At 32.5% G+C, this 27850-nt stretch overlaps 1 protein-coding gene across 4 annotated transcripts; it reads left to right on the forward strand.

Annotated features, from left to right (window-relative positions):
- The first annotated feature begins 4758 nt into the window (after window positions 1-4758).
- On the forward strand, window positions 4759-11110 carry LOC132747131 (uncharacterized). 4 transcript variants are annotated; one of them, XM_060736450.1, is made up of 2 exons: window positions 4759-4857; window positions 9681-11110. In XM_060736450.1, exon 2 carries the CDS (start codon window positions 9803-9805, stop codon window positions 11066-11068), a length of 1266 nt encoding a protein of 421 aa, XP_060592433.1. In that variant the 5' UTR covers window positions 4759-4857; window positions 9681-9802; the 3' UTR covers window positions 11069-11110. The 4 variants fall into 4 exon arrangements, with proteins under 4 accessions (XP_060592433.1, XP_060592432.1, XP_060592434.1 ...); XM_060736449.1 differs by lacking the exon at window positions 4759-4857 and adding an exon at window positions 7921-8076; XM_060736451.1 differs by lacking the exon at window positions 4759-4857 and adding an exon at window positions 7931-8005.
- Window positions 11111-27850: the final 16740 nt, after the last annotated feature.

Genomic DNA, 27850 nt, shown 5'->3' on the forward strand with positions numbered 1-27850 from the left:
TTACATACTTATTTTGTAACATACTTATTTTGTTAGTAGTTTAACATTTACTGTTGCTACACAGGAAACTATCTAAAACAAGTACACAATGGAAGCCTTTTAGGTCGACAGGCCGACATAACATAAAATAATATGAAATTTAGTGATGATGTAAATGTAAATATTTAATCTTAATGTTAAATCTAAATCTGTGTTTTAGTTTATTTGTAATCTAATATGCGTAAAAACAGAGGTGTTTAACAATTGTGTAACGTACAATCGTAAATTCCTCGGTCATTGCTTGTGATTTTCGTTTTCGGACAAGACATTTTATGGACATCATTTAAATAAATCAAAACACCACATATGTTTGAATTAATGTTATAATCTTTGAATTACACTGTGCAAATGTGTTCTTTCTTTACATCAAACTGTAAGTGTTGATTTCAATACTGTTAAAGAAATTATTATATTGTTCTGCTTTTTATAACTATAGGAAATAAAAGCATCTACCTATCATTGAAAAAATAATTCTATTTTCCACTAATTTTTATTGCTGTTTAAGTAATCACCGTTGTATTATAATCCAGTCAGATATACATGTAATTTATACCAATAAAAGAATATGTTTCATTTATCAATTACTTTTTAATTCTTTTGCATAAACCCTAATAGTCGTTTGGTCGATACCCTTCAGGAACTTCTTCCATGTAATGAAGCTATCCAACTAGCTTGCGGAAGGTCAGTGGTTCTATTTAAACGACAGCCCATGACTAAAAAAAGTTGAAGGGACGCCTGACTTAGTTCTTAAACACTCCATCAATAAAGCTTGAAAATTGCCTCTTATGGCCTTAAAGTATCAGCGTAACTATTAAAGAAAGACAGAAAAAACAAACAAACAAACAAACAACAATAACAAAAAAGAAATAGATGCATCAACCAAGCTGTCTTATAAAGCTGAAAGCGAAATTAAGATAAATTGGCAATCAAAAAACACTTTCCTGCCAATGTTTTTCCTAAGGAAGTAATATATAAATTCAGCAGGCTAAATATCTACTTACATAACAGCCCGAAGAGAAAAAGTCAAACATTTATACATTTGTATATACGAACTTTTCATCATACTGTATTCTGTTGAATACTCAGTGTAGGCATTTTGATATTGAAAATCCGTAAATTGATAAAGGCTTGCAAGTTAACAATTATAGAATTGGTCTTGTTTTATACTTTCAGATTAGAGGGCTATGTTACATTTTAATACTTCTACTTCGAAGTACTTTTAATCCTTATTCATCTTGAAATTTGGCTTTGTCCATCTTAGAATTTCTAACAGTCCATTTCAAATAAAGTTTATGTTGATTCATTGTCTGGACTAGACAGGCTGATTCTATATTGTTAGTTATAAATATGCTTTAGAGAGGTGTTACTTTAGCGCTAAATTGATCACAATGTACTAAGTAAGCAAACAATTATCATTATATAACAGTGTGCTGATGTTACTGCCACTAGCATAACGAACCTGCTAAAACCGAAAATGATAATCCTTTATTAACAATTAAGGACCAGATCAGCGTGCACATCCGTACAGTCTGATAGGACTCCTTACTGTTGTTTAGCTCAATTTTTGTGTTTTGATATTGAAATCGTTTAACCTTCGAATAGACTGTTTTAAATTCAAGGTTCCGAAAGTACATTAGGTTAAGTGTAAACACTTGTTATGACTGGTACTAATTACATTGTAGGATGCATCTTGATGTACGTCTAAGGAAGATAATAAATTTTGTAGAACACTTAATATTTACGTAGAAATCAGTTATAAATATTTTAATTTCCACTTGTACTTTTGAACCATTGTATGGTACTACATTTTAAGTGCTATTAAGGTTAAAGTTGTGAGGAAATTTACTTCTTCAAGTGTTTCAAGAAAAAACACTTATCTGAGTCTATTGTTTACAGATTTCAAGTTATATCTGGAGTTTGAACCAAATATGTTTTGTTTTCCTTAAACATTCATGAATTTTATAACGAACCAGAATAAACTTTAACAAAATAGACTGTTTATTTACATGCTTGTCATCTGCTTTCATGTAATTTTCATACATCACTCTTTCAGTTTAGGCCTTTTACTCGTATAAAGATAGAAATAACAAAAAAATCTACGGATTAAAGATAACTTAGTATAGCTTGATACCTTTTATAGAGGTTACACAATACATCAACTTGTAGTCCAGTTTATGGACTAACCCTACTGAGAGCCCTGCATAACGGTTTGCAATCAAAATTTTGAATTTCAACAATAACTACCATTATTATACCATAAAAATACACTGCTTATGCACAAAATTTATTTATCCCCCTATGATCTAGTTATAGTAACTCAGATGGATACATGTAAACTCGTGATGTATATCAGACGATATGGAACCTTTCATTTTATTTGACTAGTTACCATCTTGGTGATCAGTGTGAGGTTTAATGAACAATAACCATGAGTACAATACAGGATAACGTATGAAATAATTGAAACATACAGCGCTAATCAAGATAAACACACACATATACATGTATATACATCCCTAAATTGAGATGTAAGGGGACCTATTATACAACTAAAAAAAGTATAATCAACGAACGTTCAGTCTTTGAACCACGTGATAAATCAATAGAAATCATCATTAGATTTTAGCCTCGTGTTCATTTTCAGAGTTCAATAAAACATATAGAATGTATATAGTGGCCCATACAGACTCGATTTCATAACAAATTCATATCAAATGCATATTGTACTCCACCTAGTCTCTTTTTCATTTTCAAAATGATTAAATAATAGTAATTTTTAAAACAATTTGAGAAAATAAAAAGTACAATGTCCAGGCGAAGATTGGCATAATCGTCACTGTAAGGATTTATTACTTTTATGAATATTTTACCGTGTAATAGGAAAAGAATGTAGAGCATAAGCAACAAATGCAATGTTTAGTTGTCTTTAGAAATATAGTCAAATCTTTACAAGAATTATCATAATGGATACATGATAGATACATACTCGTATTAATGATGTAAATAATATTCATGATAGTTATATTCACAATTTTCAGTTCGTCTGCTTCAAGAAAAAAAATCGGGCTATTATGATCGCCGCGGCATCGTCATCTACGTTGTTGTTGTCGCCATCTTGCTAAAACTTAAATGTAGTACTTTAAACATTTTAAAAGCTATCAGCATGAAACTTGGAATACGAATAGTTGCTTATTATGACAATATGCAGTTAAGAGACGAGGGGCACATTTCAGAGAGCAATATTTTGGAGATATGCACCTTCTTAGGCATATAATTTAAACGGACGAGCGTTAACACCTCATGCAGTGCTCTTGTTAACTCATAAATGCAAGATATTTATGTTTTGTCAACAATATTTTCACCCGCCTTAAATGATTAGACAAGGAGTGAGACTTCATACAATGAATGTACTTCGAACCCACCACGAATACTTGAAATCAAACTTAAAGCAACACTTACACTTAAAAATTGAAGTGGATATGAATTTAGAACAATGAAGACTGGAAACATGAGTTATTTCACAAAAACATATACTCATTTCTTATTGTCTCTCTGATCAATATGCACTATTTTTTTGTTGTATAGTGTCGCACGCTATCTCGAATTCTGTTATATAATTTGTAAACACAGTCATCAAATGTGTACTGAATGTTTTTATAAAGTATTAAATAAATATTTTATATATAAATAGCTTAAAGACCTACTTCTGCAAACAATAAAATAGTATTTTCACATTAAGCAATCTTTTACAGAACTACAAAGGCACGATTTCCGAATCGTCCGATGGCATGTTACTCAATACCTCACAACTATAGTTTAGAATTGGTAGAACATATGCATCAAACAAGTTGAACATAAATAAAATCAATTGCTTGTTACATTTATTAATGAGGTCACAGCCGTAGTGCTTTACCCTTTAGTGTGTTTGTCGCTGGATGTTTGACTTACCGCTAGACAAAACAAAACCCAAGAAGAATCGATGCAATTAATTTATTTATTCGTACTAAATGACCAACACCGGTGTTTGCAGGTCTAAATAAGCATATGTTCCCAACAATTAAAACTAATCTTGACTTTGACATATAGGTTGTGTTAATTTTACTGCATTTTAAAACATTTAAGCACAAACCTCGGAGGACAAAACAGAAGAAAGCAAATATTTTTTTTATGAATTTTAAAGGTGGTCTTCCTTATGAAAATCTGGAAAAAGGGATATCTTTCGAGCATGAAAAATAAAATTAAAAGGGGAAGTTTACTGACTTGGTTTGATTGAATATGTATTTTAGAGATAATGGAAGATGCATTTCCCAATCCCCATATAGCCAGCACGATTTTAAGCGGAATTCAAATCAAGTCAAGGCACTTAACCCCTGTGCTTATTAATATATACATTTTGGATGAAGGAACATCCCGCGAGAACAACAAAAATAATTGTTGAATATTGAAAAGTTCCGATTGGGTTGTCTCAGCCTGTAAAACCTTTTCCTTGAACTAAATTTTAAACCTTACTTTTATACAACTTTTGAAGATACATTCTAGATATATTGTAATATTTGCCAATATGAGATGTAAAATAAAAGAAAGAAATTAAGTATAAAAACGCCTGCTATCTAGATCATTCAAATATAAAATTAATACAATTCCAGAGAAGTTCAACGAATATTATTTACTTAAGAGTGACCACCTTTAAAACAAGCAGTATATGTACGCACATTCGTGCATTGCAGCGCATTCTTATTCTGACTCTATTTCCTGTGCTTTATATTTTCTAGCAGTATTGTGATGACTTAATAGGGGAAAGAGTTTATATGATATATTGTAAGTATTCAAATATATCTTATACTAATAAATCAGCAATGAAAACACATGATGTAAATATTAAATAAAAACAAATCATCAGTTTACGTTGTATAAATACGAAAATATGATCAATAGTTGATAGTATACATAAATGGAAATAAGATTAAAATTGATTGGGAAGGTAACATTGTTAAAAAACAACGTGTGATTTTGTCTTTTATTCTATTAACAGCACTTTTTGTAACAATATTCAGACGAAAAACACATATTTGATACATTTAAAATAATTTTGTACATACTATCGGAGAAAACTTTTTCAATTGATGGTAAATAAACTCTACTAGAACAATTAAAATATAATCGAGGGACAGGACGTGAAGTGGTTGCACCCTTGGTTCAAGCGAGAACATTGGTTGCAAACTTGACAAAAATGGCTACCGAATCATGACTATCTTATGTTTGAATTTGCATGTTCCAAATAAAGTTTCAATACACGACACTACATGTATTTTGTTTAAGCGCATTTAGTTGCAAAATTGTAGTTCACGTATTTATGGTTGCAAACTTTTTTTCAGTCAAATATTAAGCTGCCAAAGGATTCAGCGAAGATCATATTGATAAGCCACAGATATTACGTGAAAAAATTGTAAACGCAATGTGCTTTTTTCCCTTACTTTTAAAGTATTTTTAAATGGCACCCAACTGAATGCATTTGCACCGAACAAAAAGCAGACAGGAGAGGGCACAAAAGTCGGAACATTGTCTAAAAATTATATATACGTTTTAACTAGTATCTACAGAAGCAACAGTTTTGTTAATGTTGGGGTCTAAACTGTAACCGAAATCTGGGTATAAACTGTAACCAATTCGGCACAAAGCCACTTGGTCTATACTGTTACTCTGTGAAATTCATCCCGCTCTATACTGTAACATTGTTTATTTTTTCAAACGTGTTTGACGCACAAGAAAATAGGTTCAACTGGTCAATTTCTTTTATAAACGTTTCTAAACACAAAGGACTTATGTTTTGCAGGTTTAATTTTTATAGGCATGCTTAAATAATGTCAGAATGGGAGAAAAATGCGCTCGTCTCTCGATTCGAATTTTTAAACTGTCAGATCTGCAAATTTATGAGCCAATATATAGATAATACTGCGATGCAGGGTCTAAGGAAATATATGACTAGATGCCGGAATTAGTTCGTTACAAGCGAAAACATCTTTAAAAAAACTAAACTACATGTAGTATGGACCGAAATAAAAAATCACCTACCTAACTTGCCGCAAATAGTCCTCCATCTTGAAAATTCTATACTGTAACCGGAAAGCGCGATACTGTAACACGTTCCCTACGGTGGAGTGGTCGCACCAATAAATGATAACAACTGACAACTAAATAAAGAAACCCCTAAATGTCAACGCCATTTAAAAACATTTTTAAAAGCAAGTGAAAGAAAACCCAATTGCATTTACATGTATAATGTTCTCAAGAATATCTGTGGCTAATCAATATGATCTTCGCTGAATCCTTTGGCAGTTCAATATTTGACTGAAACAAAAAATAAGTTTACAACCATAAATACGTGAACTGCAAGTTTGCAACTAAAATGCGCTTGAACAAGGTATTTCGTGTATTGAAACTTTATTTGGAACATGCAAATTCAAACATTAAATTCAAATATTGAAATATACATATTTTGTCTTGTTTGGTGAACTTTAAAACTTACAGATGCGAATAAATGAGTATATAAATCGCCCTGGACTGTCACTTGTCAAATCTCAAAATATGTACATAACCAGTTTATATCTTCAATACCTTCGTAATATCAGAGGTTTTGAAGCTGAGACCTTTAAACCGAGTGTGCCATTATCATTGCGTTAAGGAAAAGGCATATCAAAAAATTTCAAAACCCACTTACCTGAAAATCCTCACACAGATCATAAAAGTCACATGGTATATGCACCGTGATATGGAAGGAATTTTGCATCAAGAAGTTTATCTAAGGTCCGTCCGGTTAGCTCAATAGGTGGAGCGATGGACCGGGAATCAGGCGGCAGGACAGTGCAGGTTACTCTCGATGTGATTGATCATTGAATCCTTTCTATGGCCATTTGCACTGTACCTCTGTCCTGGCATCTTCAGATGTTTTAGTTCCATGCGCGCAGTCTGATCAGGACCCATGCTGTTCGCTTACAAACCCTATAACAAGTAGAGAAACTGATAGCGAACAGCATGGATCCTGATCAGACTGCGCGGATGCGCAGGCTAGTCTGGATCCATGCTGGTCGCAAACCCATTATGTTGGTTTTGTCGTGACGCGGCTCATTTGTACTGATATACGGATTGATAGCAAAGCGGCTTACTATCGTGAGTCGTAAAAAGACTTTCCCGGTAAACCTATAAGCTTCCTGTTACCCAACTGACTTCTCGGCATTTTCTGACCTTAGGGATAAGAGGTTAGTCAAAAATGTAGTCTTTTCAAATGAACTATTTATGACAATGATCTGGTCCATCAAACAATTGCACTGGGAAAATAATGTAAAACTGTCATGATATTTAACTTCCCATTTTAATTTTAAGTTTCAAAGTTTTTTATTCAGGTCCATCACCTGAAATCACATGGTGACAAAGCGCGGTAAAAGAATGCTATATTACACCATTACTGCGTATGACACGCAGTAGAAATAAGGTAAATTCTGCATAAATCGCACAAATCATGTAAATAATTTAGATCTTTAACTTTTTTTACACAAATTCTTAGTGTATTTTTCTCAAATTTGATTTTTTGTTACACTTTAGCTGCAGCCGTACAGACAAAGACAGACTATTTGTGATATTTTTGCTCTAAACACAACACAAGTAAAACCTGCACTTTGTGTAAATTTAACTGAGTATTTCACGAAAACTTTGTTGTATGTTTTTGACAAACATGTATTTTTATAAAGCGCTTTTAACATAATGTCTTCACACATGATGGGAAGGGTAAATATTATATATCGACCACGCTTTAAACCTGTTATATTCTTATCATATTTCGTTGTGTGTAACACAACCTTGAAGAAATCTTCGTGACGTGGTCCGCTGTATACAAAACCATTTTTATTGTTTACTTTAAAAAGTAATGGTTTAAGTAGGGTAACCACTTTTCGTACTGCTTAACGTATAAGTATGTACTTCAGTTTCTATTTCGGATTGTGTTTTGTTTGTTTTGATGAATAAAAGAAAGTATAAAAACAAGTAAGTTTTTTTTCTTCTTTGAGAAAGAAAAATGTTTATACAGCTCTGAGTGATTTAGTAGGAACGTCTTTTATTATGGATACTCATATTTTGTTTTAGAACAATTTATTATCTGCCATATGTAGATATGTTATATCTGATAAGGTATTTAACTCTTCCAAACACCATCCATATACATGCATAATTATTTCATTCTAAATACATGTTCTATCAACGTAATTATTTAATGTATTACAAACATTTAATTATAGACCAATTCACTTTTAAAATTAAGACAATTGTATATCGAGTAAAGTTAATGTAAAGTGACGTTGAAATATGGATCTTTTTATGGGATTTGTTTTCTTTTCACACATAAAGTGGAGATAAACAGTACTTTTCCAATTCCAATAGAAATTCACAGAAGTATAATGACCGAGAGCTTTTCGCGCGCATTTTCCTGCTTTTGTAATTAGATTATTTTTGACAGATTTATTCCCCTTTGCTATTTTTACAATTATTCAAACGATTTTACTTTGTTTAGAACAATTTTTGCGTACTTTAGGGATTTTATTTATATATTTAGTGAACAGTCTTTGCAATTGCAACTTCTCGGGTCTTTCATCACCCGGAACGTCCTTGTCTATTTTTCAAACTACGTTACCTCGGGGTTAATATAAATTTAAATTTAAACAGAAACAGAGTCTGTTATCTCTGATAATGAAAAACGAATGAAAGTATTTTACATTCGAAGGAAAATAAAGTTCGTTTCGGTACAATTGTGATTAAAAATATGTCTGACCATAATATAAATATATGTATAATAATATGAATATAAATAATGTACTGTTTACATTTATGTCTATGAATATAATTATACTTATATTAGGCGGACTTTTACTTGATATATTGTGAAAAGAAACAGTCATTACATTACTATTTGTGAACATGTTTAGTTTCTGAGCGTAGGTTTCACCAAAATACCGTATCCGTTTTATGTATTCTTACTTATGTGCTCGGGGTCCTTATCCGAAGACTGACGAAAGGGTCGAAAAGTTGCGATTGATTTCGGGTACGGTATTTCGGTCTAAACTAAACCTGTAAAAAGTAAAAGTTAAGAGTTGTTGACTAAGATTATTCAAGTAAATCACGCAAAAGTGCACCTAAATGAAGTTAAATTATAAATATTAAATGAGACCGCACATTATTTCTATACCTTTTATAGTATAATAGCTGTAGAAATAGAAACTGTTAACATAAGCTAGAACTTGGTTATAATTGAAAATGATTGTCATACATACGTACATATATTTTCATAATAAAATTTATTTCTTTTGAATGTCAAATATATACAATGTACATTTGTTTAACGTTATACAAAGATTCCACCCTCCGTTGTTGTTAACATCTTAATAAACCACATGAAAGAACCATTTTCCGTTTTAAGTCCGAGATTTTATGATTCTTAGACGATATGTTCCGATTGCATGACGTGAAAAGAGCTTATTCGGTGATGTTATTTTGAGAACATAACACTTTTTGATAAAATATAATTTGTTGCGCCTCCCTGTCTCTTTTCTTATCTTGTCTAATAATGCGTTTACAAGTTGTTTCTTCATTTTCAGCAAACAAAGGGAAATCATCTCGTCAAGGACCTCAAAAACACAGTCTGGATTATCCGCCCTTGATTAACTAAATATTCGAACTTTGTATTGCAAATTTGTTATCATTTTTGAGTTTGAAAAAAATGAGGTTAGTTTTGAAATGTTTGGTATTTTTAACAATTTTTAAAGTAATATCCTGTTCCGATACAAGAGTAATTCTCAGTCATATGCAAGATTGGGGAAAAGAAATTTTCAAAACTTTGACAGGAAAGAATCGGGGACAATACTTAGTCGCAGCTCTATTGTCTGATGACGACTTGAATACACCACATAAGATGCCAGGCAGATTGCTAAAAGGATGTCCAAATGAAGGTCCAGATCAAGATAAACAAATGATAATGTGCTCTACTAGTGGGGTATTTCTAAACAGAAAAAGTGAAGAAATTTGGAAGAGAAGTCGTTGGAATAATGACGAAAAATATAGAAACCATCCGTGGCATGGAGAATATATATTGTTAAGGGAAGGTTTTATAGAGAAACTTATGGAAAATTTCGGAACGGACAAAAATTGTCAGGTGTACTTATACTCCTTTTTTATCCCATGTGCTGACATAAATGGCACTCCGTACTCGTGTTCCAATGAAATTCTAATTTATAGCAATAGGGGTGATATATCATGTAGGATAACTGTTATCGGGTACACAGAGGTATTCAGACGTTCAAGCACGACACGGACAAACGAGATGTTAGCGGTAAATAACATTGATTCAGCCCGTGCACAGTTGTTTCAAAATGTAAAAAATGCCAAATTGACGGCCATTAAAGATGTCAAGGACAGAAATCGTGCTGTACCTTTTCAGGAATTAATGTTTTCGTGCCTGGTTGAATCGCATTTGTCAGGCTGTTGTGTAAGCTCCATGGGTATCTCATCAAGCAGCAGCAGCGAAGAAATAATTGCGTATTTCGTAAACAATATGGTACATTCAGCCATTTACAAGATCAAATCTGATCTTAGGGCACAAACCACTCGCAATAGATATTTGACGGATTTTTATAATTGGACTGAAAATGCAATTTCACATGATTGCGATGTCTGTCCGTTTGAATTTTATCACAAGCTTGTGATAAAATTCTGCACAAAAACAGCAATGGAATTAGCAACTGGATTTGGGAAGCCTTCAGATCCAATGAACTTGTCGCATGCATCTTGGACATTTAATGGAGAACCTTGGAACATTCTTTATCCTATATCTCCCGAGCAATTTAGAAATACGAAGATGCTGTTATGTGCTAACGGACCTTTGTCAGTCAACTCCATCTGTACGAAATATGACCCCTATGAAAACAGGAAACGACAACGGGATAATGACATTTATCTGGGGAAACCTAACAAATTTGAAGCCGGGTGACGAAAATCGGATGAACTGTCTGCAGGAATCACAAATGCGTATTTTGTTATAATCATTTCTTGTTAAATGGACATGCAAAGAAAACAAGATTATCTTGTGAATTATATATAGCAATTCCAAACATAATCTTGCTTACATCTTATCTTATCTTATATTATCAGTTTTGTAAACACTAATTTAAATTAACGATAAGGAAACTAAACATCATAAATGATTGTCACTTTTCAATATTTTAAAATGAGTCGCTTCCTATTATAGTTGATGTACATAGTTTTGGCATGTAATATTCATTGAGATCAGATTTTTTAACAGATAGCCTGTTTGATTATCTACTACTCTGTTTCAATAGTCACTAAATATAGCTTATTTGGTATTTTCAAATAAAGATTTTGCTTATGATAATAATAATAATAATAATAATAATAATAATAATAATAATAATAATAATAATAATAATAATAATAACTTTATTTACAGAAGGTAAGACATTTAGACAAATACAGATTGTAACATCTTATTAACAATGCGGCCTTCTTAATTAAAACAACATCAACAACAACAACAAATCACATTTAAAAAATTATATTGAATAAAAGGCCCATTTACCTTTAAAGTGCTATTACATGTATTTTTATATCTTAAAAGCTTTTGAATTTTGATGTCCTGTTAGTTTTTTTTAAAAGAACAAGTATTCATTATAACTAATTTGCTTTTCTGTATTATGTATTGTTATAAGAATTTAATATTTTGTACGCAAGTAAAGATACCACTTACACTTTTACACATAGCATTTAAGTTCGATGGCATTTAAGTATATCAAACAAGTAAAGGAAAGTTGATCATGTCTTGAATAAATTGTTACTAGATGAAAAAAAAATAAATAAAAAAAATAAGGTTATAAAATTGTATTGTAAGACTGAACGATTTTTGCATGGCTACTATCTGTATGTCTGACAAGCTAATTCTAAAACTAGCCTTCTCGCGTATTTTTGAGTACTTTGAATACTTGTCAGTAGTATTTTAAATTATAATTAAAGCATCTCTAAACATAAATGGAATTGAATTTATTTCTTTTAATTGCAATGTAGCTACAAACTTAAATAATGTAAGTGACTTTTTCTTTATCCAAATAGTTTGCTGAATCTGTTTACAGTCTGTGCCGTCGTGTTAGATGTATCAATTTTACAGTCTTTTTGCACTTTGCACTATTTCGAAACATTCACCTTCCAATTTGCAGCTTTATTTAATGTGTTGAATTAAAACAGTAATTTTGTTTTTAATCAGTTTCATCAACATTTGCTCCGTCTCTATGTAAATTAGGTTATGCATTCAATGATAACTTTCTGGTTAGTTTCAGTGATAATTTTTATTATTATACCTCAATTATACTTTTTACTATAAAGCTTAATGGAACGTCACATTCCTGGAAATGAATATCACCCGGTCAATAATCCCAGGAGCAAGCAATCTATATAGACTTAAGAAAACGTAGTTCTCTCCCCTTATAAAAATCAATGATGAATGGCTCTCGGAGTAGAGCACAGCGGTGTGATTCGGTATAATGAAACAAAATAACACATGTCTCTCAAGGTAAAAGTGCAAATTAGCAACCCTTGAACTGTAATAACACCCGAGGCGGAGTTCTCGGGCTGTTACCCTGAAAACATGTGCTATTTTTATATCAAATGAGTTCAAACCGCTGATACACATTTTATAAATAGTATAAATAAGCATATAATAGACTATAGACTTTCGTAATTGCAAGTTTTTATCATATGTTCGCTTTTCATCTCTGTCTTTTAATTGTAGAAATAAAAAAGAAATGACAAAATATGAACTGTTTTATTTTGTTTATTTATATAAATATATATGTGTTTGTAGGTTTTGTATGTGTGTGTGTGTGCGTGCGTGCGTGCGTGAGTGTGTATGTGCGTGTGCGTGTGTGTGTGTGTGTGTGTGTGTGTGTGTGTATTCTGTAGTGTCGCTAGCGTATCTTGCTGCACAGAGCGCGTCTGGTGCACAGTCGCCCCTTAGAGGGCCAGGGAGTATTAAAGTTAATGGTATATCTAATCTAAGTTACCTTGTATTTCATTATCTAAGTTACCTTGTAGTTCATCAGAATATATTTTGATGGTTCACCGTGGTATTAAATGTGTATTAAGGATTAAATAACGCTTATGTCCATACTCAGTAATGTATGATTTTACGGCGCACATACATAATTTAGGCCATATGGCGCCGAATCAGGAAAGATTATTTTGGATAACCTCGGTGCTACAAACTTAGAGCAAAACCAGAGGTCTAAACAATCTCATCTGCTGGAGCTAAGAGATGCATATACTTCAGTATTCGAACCCATCTAGTCGCATCTTATGATCACGCAGGGATAAACGAGGACTGCATTTCTGATGCAACAGCTCTATAGGCAACCCCTCAGCCACAAGAGGTTCCATGCCTGAGGGAAGTTCATTATGTTAATATAAACAGACTCGTGGAAACAGAGTCTGTAATATTCATCCGTTGAGTTCTCTTTTTTGATATTTTTTATTACTTTCAATGGATTTTCCCTTTTCTAGAAGCGTAATTAATATTAATACAGAGTTCAAATTCAAATAAGTGTTTTCTTGTTTGTAAATTATTTTATTTTGGATTGAAAACTCTGTGAATTTTACACATTTTGTGATTCATATCTACCGGCTCATTAAAGCCTATTTAATTTTATCATTCTTATTTTACAAATGTATCTTCTGTGTCATATTACAGTTTCTATTCCATTACCCATTAGCTGTATAGCAGAACCATCCTCTGTTTCTTAATGCATTCTGGCAAACACTTACGTATTTTATATGGGATCAAACTAATTTTGTTTAGATATTGATCTCAAATTATTTCACATTCAATAATATTTTCTTCAAATGATAAGCATCTCGCATGTTTTTAATGAATCATTACAACATTATAAAACACATGTTGGCTTTTCTACAGAAGGAAGCGTTTCACTCATTCTTGGTGCTTACTTGCGATGTAGGTCCTGGACTGTCTCTTGCTAGAAAAACAGGCAACTCGAACAGTGTATTTAAAATAGGACTAAAGTCACTTTTATAAGTACGTGTGCTTGTATTTGCACATAAAACAAACCTATAACAGACGTTTTTTATAAATCAGTTCTGCGTTCTGAAACCGTAATTATAACACACAAAAAACTGACGATATAAGACCATTAATTAAGGAGGTATATGTACGGTATGGCAGCAGAACAGAACAGAACAGCAATAATATCAATATATCCCTATGTGTTAATGATTCAGTAATTAAGTATCCTATTGATGTGACCATGACGTATTAATAGGCAACAAAACAAACTTACATTGGGTGAACGCATCGTCCAACATAGGTTTTGCCGTCCAACAGAATTCGTACTGAAAAATGGTTTTTGACATTAAAATATTGTATCTAAATATTAACTACAATGTAAATCTCGTGTGTGTCCTGATAGAATATCAATATTGCACCAGACCCTTAGGGACACAACTCCATATTCAGAATTGTATTAATTATGTCCCCTTGAGTGATTTTTAGTAAATATTGTGGTGGTATCTGAAATAAATGAACTTGTAATTTGACAGCTTTATTTGTCATCCAATGAAAACGCTGTATTTCTTAAAAATTATGTGTGTTAATGTTCATAGAAGAAAAAAAGTCGATACTATACTTAAGGACAATGAAAACGCACGCCCGCACTATATGCATTTTATTACATGAAAACAAAACACTAACGACTCCATTAGATATATATCATTACTTTAATACAAAACGCAAACTTAACAACTGAAAATAATTCAAAAGGTTATAAATTAAATGTACACCAGTAAATTGAAGAACCTAAGGTGAAAATCCCAAAATCACACTTTTTCATGACAGTAATGCAAACCTCACAAAGGCAAAAACCGAAATGAAAATCAAAAACAAAGTCACTCATTAATGTTTATTCGTAATGTCACCGTCGGGATCTTTAGAAACGACAATATCCTCCATCAGCGTCTCTTACAGATGTACATCGTCGCCTCATAGACCTTACGGTGCGGATAGCCGCCTGTGGAATCTGACGCCATTCGGCGAAAACGCTGGTGAAACAGAGAAATTGTAGACCGATGGACACCAAAACGGTTTGCGCTTTGTTTGTAAGATAGACAAGACTGAATATGTGTTAAATCTACCCAGCGGTTATTTCTTTGAAGATCCATTGCCAAGTCTTCAGTAGTGTTTGAAATTTAGCACCTTATACAGAGGAAAAGTGTGTATATGCAATTTCTATGTGAGCTTTTACAATTTCTAAAACTGACCATTGGCATAGTTTAATATTCATTTTCATAAAGATTTTAATTGCTCATTTGTTTCTAACATTTCTAGAAAGAAAAAAAGTTAATAATTAACAGTTTAAAAAAATAATAATTATTTAATTTCATAAAGTAACCATAAATTGGTCCAATTTGTTTTATCACAATTAGCCAAAAGTGTTACTTTTGATTTTTCGGGTACTGTCTTTATTATGCAATAACTTCATTAAAATGCAATCATTTTTTATAACTTTGGTATCGAAATAACCGGAATGCATTCGTTTTTATGAAACTGTGAACAAATATTTAAAAGAAATTTATTTTCCTTGTTAAAATGCAATTATCCCGACCGTGCGTTTTCATTGTCCTTAAGTATATATTGAAATCCGTTCATAGTCGCCTTCTATTTTTCATAGACAATAGTGTTTCATAAAACCGCGTAGTGACGTAATCAAGGGTCAAATAAAGCTTGACACTAAATATGTAAGTGTTCTAACATTCTCCTGTCGCTATCGCTCCCGTCGAAATTTCAAATTTCTGTAGAACAGCACGGACGCACGACGCGATAAAACCGGTCTTAATGGCACACAAATAAATGTGCACTACAGCGATTTAAATGACGTCATTCTTCTTGCGTAAACATATGTTAACACGGAAATTCTTTTTATCGTGTGTTATTGAAGTTTTTAAAGTTTACATACAGCGGAATTTTAAGGAAAGTTTATAAGATGGAGGAGGGGTTTGAAGTTAGTATTTATAAACTTAAAAGTATAAATTTTTATAGAATTAATTAACGGGATACTTAGACAAATGAATGACAAAAATAGTTAATTGATGTTATTTACTCAAATCATGCTAAAATGACATTCTTTAAAGTCCTAGCATGAATTTCTGTATAAATACTATATATTTTGGGATTGAAGCGTAATTATATTTTTATATATTGAACGAAATTAAGACACAGAGTCACCGAGTAGTTTTAAAACAAATCATGTAGACTGAAAAAACTCTGGAAATATCAATAACAGATAATCTGGATATTGTTAAATTGGAATCATAAGTCTTAGTCATTCATTTGACAGGTACTTTTAACGTTTTTATAATTCTCTAAAACAACTATTGTGAAATCTAAATGCTCTTACCTGACCCCACTTGGGTCAGACTGGGAAACCACCATTTTATTCTTTATAAAGTTTTGTTCCTCTAACTGCTTAGTGTATTCATATCGAGGACATTTATAGAATATTGAAAGAAAACTTCAAATCGTCGAAATGAAAATTTTGCATGTGTCTCCCTACACTAAAGAATTAAAAAGAATGTACCTAGTACCATATGTTACCTATTCAGGTGATATCATGATTTTTTACCGTTATCATAAAGATCGTTGCTTTAAAAAGGTTCAAATACGCTGCTTTACCTTTATTATCTTCAAATTACATTATCCGCAATCTGTCTGGTTGAGTAAGATTGAATACAATTTTATTTAAAAAGATTGACTATTATAATGGCCATTGAACAATAATTGAATTTGAAAATTGCCAAGGATAAAATATGATAAATTGCCTAAAATATAAAAGGCACGTCCCACACTTTTTATCAACGGAGCATTAACGACATATTCCGAAAGATATCTATAGAATTTATGGTGATTCATGTGAATTATTGATTATTTACATAGACTATTATCTATAATTTAAAATTGAAACCTATTATGGAAAAATCTCAAGTTGTTTTGACTTTGACCTTTTCACCCACCATTTATACTTGGATGGGCATAATGTCACTTTAATCTATGTTTAACTGTGGATCTCGTTTTTGTTATTTCATAAGTAATGAGTGTTGCCACACGTGACACTGAAGAAAAGTTTGTCCCTTCAGTCAGAACGTCATTTTGCCTCTTTTTCTCACCAAATGGGCCCATTATACTTTTAAACCTGCGTAAAATCCAGACGATACTCGGAGTAAGACGGATGACAACCTACAACAACTCAACTTCCTGATTAACGAAGATCAAACCATTGGTCCAGATGGTGAAGGGAGAAACGGACCTGACGCTGTGCTGTCGACGGTAAACTGGACATTGCAGAATCAAGTTAATCAGACTACTGCCTTGTCGATACACGTTTTTTTTATAGCAAACTATTTACAATGATATAAGGGACAAGCAGTTTATAAAAGTACCTATTTCGGCTAAAGCTGCGGTCTCACTTACTCCCGGCAGAGCCCAGGACCATCCCGGTAAGTTACCGGGATTATCCGGGGTGAAATTTTTGTTGCAGTCACACTAACCCCGGCAGCACTACGGTAATTCCCAACTAACCACCCAGGATGCGCTCCGGATCATCATGGCAGAGCCACGGTGAAGCTACGGTTCATGCCGGTGCTTCCTCGGTCGTTCTCGGATGACGCCGGAAGAGCCCCGGTTGACCCAGGCAGAGCCCCGGTCGATTCAGGCAGAGCCCAGGCAGAGCCCAGGACGATCCAGGCAGAGCCCTGGTAGAACCCCGGTAGATTGAAAACGTGTGAAAATACATTGATACATAATTATTATTAAATATAATATCTTTTGTTCCAGAATAGTAATTCATGACGATTTGCTGAAAAATCCTTATGCAAGACTGGATAGAAGGGAAATGGGAAGGGTTTTAATACAAACAAGTGCAATCATCGCTAATTGTCGTGGTTCTTTTAAAATGAACCGGGCTCTGCCGGGGCTCTACCGGGATCAACCGTAGTTCCATCGTCATCCTCTGGGGCTCTTTCGGCATCCTCGGGTGATCTGCCGGTATTCACTTGGGCTCTTCCAGCATTCTCTGGGGTTCTACCGTAGCTCTACCGGCTATATCATACCCCGGATCATCCCCGGTTTGTGCCGGCAGAGCTACGGTACTTCCCCGGTCGTTCCCAGCAGAGCTAAGGATGAAGCCAGCAAAGCTATACTTTCTGGATCATCTCGGACAACCCCGGTTATATTAAATATTTTATTCTATCCGGGGTCGAATGCCGGATCACCCCGGACGTTGCCGGCAGAGTTACGGATGTACCTCGGTTGTTCCCGGTCGTTCCGGATCACCTCAGACATCTACCGGGGCTCTGCCGAAATGTCAGTAAGACTGTAGCTTAAACTAACATTTTACACATTTAGTACTAGGGGTATACTACTTAAATACCAGTACCATACTTGTCAACTTATGCAGTATCAGTAGAAATGTTCCCATGTTGGACACGACTGCTCTTCTGAAAATTAGGCTATACTTTCGTTCAGTATGTATACTGTAACTAAATTATTTTTTTCAAATTTTTAATACAATACACAACATATATGCATATATACATACAATATATGAGATAAACGTATAAGGTGGAATAAGAGATTACTTTTTAGAATCTACAAAGTTTATAAATATTAATAAAGGTAATAAAATAATTCAATAGTATCTTAACAGAGTTGACAAATTTTTAATACCAGACTTATTTTAGTATAACATAAGCAAAAGATTTATTTTCGGAACTTATTACTTTACAATATTATAGAACTTATTTGACATAGATTTTACATTGAACTTATATTGAAAAAAAAGTCATTAATTCAAGGGAAACAACTCCTACTATCTTAAAATTGATATCCATTTAAGAGTTGAACATCTTGTCATGAATACTTTATGCATTTATATCATGAGAAAGATTAAAAAAGACCAAAGGTCATTCAAGGTGTTTAAAAAATAAAGATACAAAAAGGGCAGTGGGTGCAATACCGAGTGGATCAAGCCTATATAAATGATCTTAAAACATTAGTCTCAATTAGGCAGCAAAGAAATATATTTTCCCCATAAATTGTAAAACTTTGAAACTTTATTTTGTTTTTTGCACTATATAATTGTGTTCTCAAAAGAATAGCGACATAATTTTTAAAAATTTGACGCTTGGAACTGTGTTCTTTAATTTGCATCTATAGAGAGTATACTTTCCCAGCAGAATTAAATTCAATGTTGCATTATCTAAGTATTCATTGCCTAGAATAATATCTGTTAAAGTCCACTGTGTGTTAACATCTGTACATTTTGAATTTATCCATGATTTTATATCTTCCCAAAAAGAAGAACTTAATTGGCAATCCCAAAATAAATGTTTTATAGTTTCAATATGGTTGTTGCAAAAAGAACATGTATTAACATCTTTTATTCTCATTTTATGTAAAAGATAATTTGTTGCTAGTATCCTGTGATTAACTTTAACCTGAAACCATTGTAAATTTGAATCCTTAGTAATATTAAAAGGGAGCCTATAAATACCATTCCAATTAAAATCATTATTCAAATTGAGTTCATTTTCCCATTTTCTCTTAGCAATAGATGATAAATTTGATCTAAGAATATAATCATAGATTTGTCTACATCTCCTCTTTTGACTATTGATTATCTTGATCATTAAAGGCTGAATAGGCATTTCCTCTTTCTGATGTAGGTGTCTTAAAGACAGCTGATTTAAAACTCTCCTAATAGACTCTTTAATGTTTTGATACTCTAAAAAAATGGTATTTATATCAAACTTAGTTAAAAAATCATCAAATGATAGCAAATTTCCTCTATTGTCTAAGAAGGGCTGTTGCTAATGTTGTAATAACTTGTAGCCCAACCCATTTGCACTATACTTATATGTACATTTGTTTTTGTTCCTTTGTGTGTTATTCATATCTTACATGTATTATATAGTTGCAATGAAATATTATCAAACTAAAGTCATTAACCAATATAATACCACAATTTACATATCTTGAGAAACAAACAGTAGAACCACCTATTTTAAACATAGAATTATGCCAAACAGGAAGTGAGCAAAATTCACTCCAATTCTGAGGTACTGCTTATGTAACTGTATGAGCCCAGTAAAAACATCTTTCCAAAATTTATTTTGCACTGTCTGAAGTTTATTCATCAAAAATTTGTCTCCATATTTATTAATATTTGATAGAAAAGGGTACATATTATTAACAAAATTAAAGTATTTGGTATTATACATTAAAATTCTTCTTATCCATGTCAATTTTAGAGACTTATAAAAGTTTCTAAGTTTATCACTCTGAAACCCCCATTTTCATAATATTGAATAACAACATTTCTTTTAATTTTATCTGGTCCTGACTTCCATAAGAATCTAACGAAGGAGTTTTGTATAGCTTTAATTGTTCCTATATCAGGATTTGGCAAGCTAAATATGAGGTGATTAAATTAGGGTAATGCTAATGACTTGATAACAACATTCTTACCAATAGGGGTAATAATACGTCTTGACCAATGGGTAAATAACTTATTAATTTCCTCCTGTTTAGATAAATAATTAGCTTAAGTCATGTTATTTAAATTAATTGTAAAAGTAACACCTGAAGTAGATGAAAACATTCAGATTCCCTCTGAAGATTTAAGTCCGGGCAAATTTTTTGAGTATTTCTTTTCATATACCCAATCCATACTGCTTTTGTTTTATCTATGTTAATGTTTAGACCTGAAATTTTAGTTTAAATTTTTAGAACTTGCATAGTCTTAGAGACTTAACAGTTCAATCAAGCATTATAGTTGTGTCATCAGCATATTGAGATAATAAAAATTCAGAATTACATGTATTAAGTCTGGTACCTTTTATATTTGTATTATTTTTCATGAGTAAAGCAAGAATTTCTGCACATAATATGAAAATGTAAGGAGATAGGGGATCGCCCTGACGACAACCACGTTGTATTTGAAACCAGTCTGACAAATTTCCATTTATTGTGACACAAGAATGAATGTTTTTGTAAAATAACTTTACCCAACTTATGAAATGTTCACCAAAATTGAAAAACTCTAAAACTTTATGCATAATGGTCCATGATACAGAATCAAAGGCTGTTGAAAAATCAATAAGTAACAACATTCGAGGAATTTGATGGCCATCTGTATATTGCATAATTTCATAAAAAAGTCTTATATTGTCACCTATGTATCTTCCAGATAAGAAACCAGTGTGATCTTCACTTTTAAGGCGTTGGGCAATACATGCTGATGCAATTTTGTAAGAAACATTTAATAAAGAAATAGGTCTCCAGTTTTTAATATATTGTTTATCTTTGTTTCCTTTAGGGATGCATGTTATAACCCCTTGTTTAAAGGTATCTGATAATTCTCCTGAAACAAAAGCTTGGTTTACTAATCTAACTACAAAATGACCTAAAGCATTCCAATTTGTTTTAAAGAAAGCCGCTGTAAAACCACTACTACCTGGGGAAGAATCATTTGACATTTTTTTAAACTGGCTAGTTAACATTTCATTATAAGTTCAAAGACCATCAAGTCTTTTGCTTTCATTTGTTTACAATTCACTTCTTGTTTGGCCGCTTACGTGATTATATTAATTTTTCACCATTATCGCTTGTGCAAAAAGAAAAACAAACGGAAAAGCGAACTCTCAAAAGTCTCAATGACGCATCTAACAAGGAAAGATCGGCGTGACGTCACTTCCCGTAGAAACAGAAATTCTAAAAATAGCCGAGGTGAAAACAATTACATAGCAACGAATAAAATCATCGTTAATAACTGTTTAGCCTCCGTATATATTATCAGCCAAAAATATATTCTTTTCTTTTTACTTATTTGTTTATCGTATCTACGTTGTACTGGTGAATGTTTCTAGCAAATTATTGATATAGATCTATAGGTGACAACTTACAAATCACAGGTGCTCGTCCAGTCTTGGTGCTCATATATAAAAATTGAAATTAAAAAAAAAACAAAAAAAAAAAACAACAACATTTATAAGATCTTTATAGATCTAGCCTCATATTTTTAAGAAAATACGTAAGGACTGATCATAGACTTTCCGTTTTTGCATGATAGTTCTTAAATATGTATTAAGTCTTATAAAAAGTATGAAAAGTGTACATCCCCGGGTGGGGTTTGGGTGGATATTTTTGGGAGATCTTTAGATACACTTTAAATGATAAGTTTCAGTAATGTCTTTTGTTGAATTTTTACATGTGTTCTGCACATAATATCTTTTTATTAATATTTACAGTTCAGTACAGATAGATTAGCTGATGTATTACACCTGTTGTGTTTCAGGGGACACACGTTTTTTAAAAGTAAAAATTTTATGCTGTAAGTGTCTATACAAAAGCAACAATGAAACATCACATACGTTTACAGGATCACAACTTCTTCATTTCTAGTTTGGTACAAACAATATTCCAAATTAAGATAAAGGGCACCTGAAACCTTTTAATGAAGGCAAACTTTTAAAAAAAACAACATTCATTCAGTATATAAATTATCCACATCAATCCTGGGTAGCAGTATCGAAGGAGACATAATTCCGTCCCATTGTAATTGTAAAGCAGGGTAACAAACTACACTACAAATATGTGATTTACAAAACTTTAATCAAATTTACAATTTATGTACAACACTGTATAAAGATTACTTTTATCTCATATGAGTCATTCTATATTTTCGTAACATTTTCAGTTTTAATATCTTTGATTATTAGATGTCCATTGAGGATTGAAAAATGTTTGTGGTGTGATAACGGATATTTCCCAATCATGAAAAATTATTTTTGCAAGCTTAAAATGCCTTTATTTTGTCAGAAGAGCATTGACTATGACCTGGCTACTTCTCTCATGTCACACCTGTAACACTTTTATATTTAACAACAAGAAAGAGGATACTGTGTCTACACATCCTAAACATGTATCATTTGGTTTGGTATTATTCTTTTCAGTGAACAATTAATTCATATTTAAAAGGTAGCTAATATCAATTTATGATGATAAATACACCTGGATTTTTAAAACGTAAATATTTAGATTATTGAACTTAATATAATTATAAATTAGCGCATTTGACGTAATGTTATATTGTCCTTAAGATGTTAAGATCACCTAAATATTATGAACTGTTACTTTATTACCATCTGATAAGACATCAATAAAATAAAAATTTCATTTTTATGTGCTGTTACATGAGTGACAGGTACTGTTACAGGAAAGACACTTCTGTTACAGCAGTGACAAAAAATAAGCATGCATAGTACTTCGTTATTTTACCAAACTTTTATAGAATTCCATTTTATTTTATCTTAAGATAAAATGTGATCTGAAATCTATTATGTAGTGTTTGATTATCACCTGACAAGACCGTGGTTAAATAATAATGTCATTTACACCTTGTTACATGAGTGACATTTTAGTTACAGGAAAGACATTTCTGTTACAGCAGTGACAAAAATATGCATGCATGGTACTTCACAATTTCATCAAACTTGTATTAAATTCATTAATACAAGAAGATACTAAATGTAAGACAATGTCAAAATCCAAGTGTGCTGTCACAGTTATTCACCACTAGTTTTATATTGATAAGTATTTCTTAAATGCTAATAAATATGGTTTGAATCTCTACATAGTGTGAGCTTGTAACCATTATTCAATAGGACAGTATTCAATGACAATTTGGTGTGGATTAAATGTACCAAAACATTTTTTAAAAAAATGGAACAATCACAGGACAAAAGTACTTTCAACCACTCAAAGGTTATCAAAGTATTCTCAATCAATTTTGTTCCTTTTGTTCAAATCATCAACAACCTTAAGATGCTGGGACGCACTTTTCTTGCATATCAGACTGGCGTTTCCGTTAGTTTTACCCATGCCGGAAATTTCATCTGGCATGGGGGGTTCCAGATGAGTCGCGTGCTGTACAATTGCACGATAAAGATGACGTCATTTTACCGTTATGAATGATTTTGTAATTCATACGCTGTTGAATGAAAGTAGTTACGGTAGTAATGATATAAATTTTCATAGAAAATAAAGATAAAGAATTAAAAATATAATGGAATATGGTAGAATATGCAAGAAAAAATATCTGACATATGTTTGCGGTTCGGATCGGAATATCCGTCCCTCGGTCACCCGCCCATGGGCGGTAACTCGGCAAGCCTCGTTACCGCCCAATGGGCGGATCACCTCGGGACGGATATTCCGATCCGAACCGCAAAATATGACAGATATTATTAATATTCCCTGTCCTTCTAATTAAGCAAAAAGAGGCATCACTTATAAATTGATCATGTGTCTTTGACTGCCTTACTACCTTCTTCTGCCTTACTTCTTTCTGCTGGCTTACTACTTTCTGCTGACTTCCTTCTTTCTTCTGCCTGACTACTTTCTTCTGACTTACTTCTTCTGCCTGACTACTTTCTACTGCCTTATTATTACTTTCTTTTGCCTGACTTCTTTCTGCTGACTTACTTCTTTTTCTGCCTGACTACTTTCTGCTACCTTACTATTAATTTTTTTGCCTTACTACTTAATATTGACTAACTACCTTCTTTTGCCTGACTTCTTTCTGATGTCTTACTAATTCTTTCTGCTGTCTTACTACTCTTTTCTGCTGGCTTTCTGCTGTAATGACAACCTTATGCTATAATGACTTACTTCTTTCTGCTGGCTTACAACAGCTTTAGGTTTTTAACTTATTTTCAAACTTACAACTTTCTAACTAATTCCCTCTGACTTACCTACTGTCTACCGACTAACTACATTTTTCAGACTTATAACTTAAAATTCTGACATTTTCTGATGAATTACTACATACTACTGACTCAAGATTTTCACCTTATTTAAAACTACCAGTTTACTTACTACATTCTGCCGACATAAAAGTTTTGATTGAGTTGAGTTACAATTTTGTACCGAGTAACAACTTTTTACTGACGCACAACTTTTATTTTAATTACTATCTGACCCACTACTTTCTAAGGAGCTACGACTTTCTGCTGACTTACTTTATTCTTCTGACTCATAATTTTCATCTGATTTAGAACTTTCTGCTGAATAACCATAGCCTGGGGGCTTGGGCAGTTGCTTGCACTTTAAAGGACCATACAGGAACGTTTTAATCAAATTTAGCCTGCAGAATTTTCAATTTCGCGGATTTAAATATTCTTTAGCGGTTCTTTTTTTCAAGACTTTAATTTATACATGTTATACTTAAAGACAATAGTGTAATTGATAAATTAAGTAAAAAAAATATCTATATTACTCATAAATGACAAAACAAATGTTTTTAAAAATCTGCAATTATTGTCAAATTTTGAATAACAATCATTTAGATAAAATTATAATGGCAGAAGATGTTACATTTTCCCCCTAAAAGTATCATTTAGTTTGCAAAATCACTTATGAACAAATTTCTTTGATACTTAACGCTTTTACCGTAACATATTGATTTTGTCACTGGTGTAACAATGTTTACGTCAACGAGAAGCAACCTCACAAAGATCTCTGAGAAATCAATAAATAATTACTAAAAACTTTCATTTAGATAATTTACATACAATGGATATGGTCAATGTTGGCCTCTTCTTATGATAAAGTATCATAACATAAGTAATTACTGTAACGCATTTTGTCACTACTGCAGTATTTTATTTATTATTTCATTGTCAAATAAACATTTGATTATTTTATATACAGTATATTTGCTATATATATAATAATTATAAACTCTTCTTAAAAAGCATTTAATAAATTATTTGAATTTCGAAAATGCCATCTATAATTCGTACTGTAGCTAGTAATTTCGTGAGTGACATAAACGTCATGCCCATTACACAATGCTATTAATTAACTAGAAAAATAGTTTTAATGAACAGTTGCGCGTTCATATTTTTATGTAAATTTAATAAATGAATTTTGATCCATAACAAAATGCTGACAGTGAAGGTATATATATGTATTTGGAAGAAGGCAACCATTCTGAGCCACACGCCGAATCCACTTCTCTGTCGGCGATCCTTGTTTCTTATCACATCTGGTAAAGTAATTAAAGATATTTTTCTTTCTTCCAAATGAAATTTGTTGCATCCAGCAACACTTTAAATCGTTGGCATGACGAAAAATATTCATTCATTCGTTCAATTCTACAAAATGCAGCTACAAACAACGACTGTCGCTAGCTTTGTCAAATACAAAATGGCGTCTGTTTTCACCTCGGCTTATTGCTTGGCAACGCTCTTCAGTAAAGTGCCCGGATATCCGACCTGACCAATTCGTTATGTTAACTTTACAAACTATATTGCGTAAATAAACAAATTTAGCTTTGAAAAATATTTGTCTAAGATAAAGTTAGTACTGTAGCGCAATAACTGGTGACGTAGACGTTTATGTGTTAATACATAATGCTTTGCAATAGGCCAATCAAAAGCGCAATTTATCGCATGAGATTTACTACGTAATGCACCAAGCTAGTTTACGACCAATGAAAATAAAGTAAATCTAAAAAAGCTTATGACAGGGCATTATTTACAAACAAAACCACGTGTCATATTGACAATCAACCATGTGTGTATCCATCATCAGTTTTAACACATCACGCAACTATCTAGCGTTTTTTTTAAATCACAAAGAGTTAAATTAACCTGCTTTTTCACACTTAAGAGTAAAGGCCTTGAAAGATCTGTTTACATATCTACCTTCATCTTTCTTCCGTTTGTCAAAAGGACAATAATTTTGCCCTCGTCTGACCAACATTTTTTCATTTCCTCTTTTGAGACAGTTTTTCAAGTAGTATTGCATGTCTTAATGTAAGATCCTCCCTGATCACCTGGTTTGATCCCTTTAATTTCTTCCTGGCCGAAATGACCTTGAGTTTATGTGTCCTATATATGAATTTACAGATGACAGGCCTGTTGCCATCAACAATAAATTTCCCCATTCTGTGTGCGATATCGATGTCTGTAGGATCAAGATCAATGTCTAATTTGTCTTTCAAGAAAGTAAGTACCTTTTGCTCCGTATCTTAATTTTGGTGTTTCATTCTTGTTGGTATCGTCCATCGCATAGATCCGGATGCTGTTTCTCCTGGTATATTGCTCGAGCACATTCACTTGATGCTTCTTGTACATAACTCTATCGTGATTGTTGTTGATTTTTCGTTTTGCTCCTTGTTCCTATTTCTAAGTTTTTCGTTTTCCTCGTTTACCTTTTGTATTTCTACTTTCATATCACTTTCTGAGTTTTTTAGAATGTTCTCCGTGTGAGCTTTTCACTGACCTTATCTGCTCATATACTTTATCCATATCTGCCTTGATCTCATCACTTATGTCTTCTTTAAGTGTTTTCAAGAAAAAGGCAACAAAGTATTCACTGACAATTCCCTCCAGACGTGCGTCTAGCGCGTTTTCAATATATTCCTTAGAAGCCAAATTATTTACCTTCTTTTTTTACCTTGTGACTATGTCCATAAGCTTTTTTAAGTCCGGCTGACTTTCTTTTGGTGCCATCATTTCGTCAATTTTTACCTGCTTTCCACTTTGTCCTGAGTATCAGTGTCTCTTTCAAGTATATCTTTTCTGTGATCCTTTCTGTTCGAGTCTGGCATTTTAGGCGACCCCGTCGACGCCGACACAG

Source organism: Ruditapes philippinarum, unplaced genomic scaffold (assembly GCF_026571515.1).
Source record: "Ruditapes philippinarum isolate M1 unplaced genomic scaffold, ASM2657151v2 ctg3183_1_1_1_1, whole genome shotgun sequence".
NCBI lineage: Eukaryota > Metazoa > Mollusca > Bivalvia > Venerida > Veneridae > Ruditapes > Ruditapes philippinarum.

What these genes read in the sequence shown, in the direction of transcription:
- LOC132747131 (XM_060736450.1), top strand. Translation starts at nt 9,803, where the DNA reads ATGAGGTTAGTTTTGAAATGTTTGGTATTTTTAACAATTTTTAAAGTA.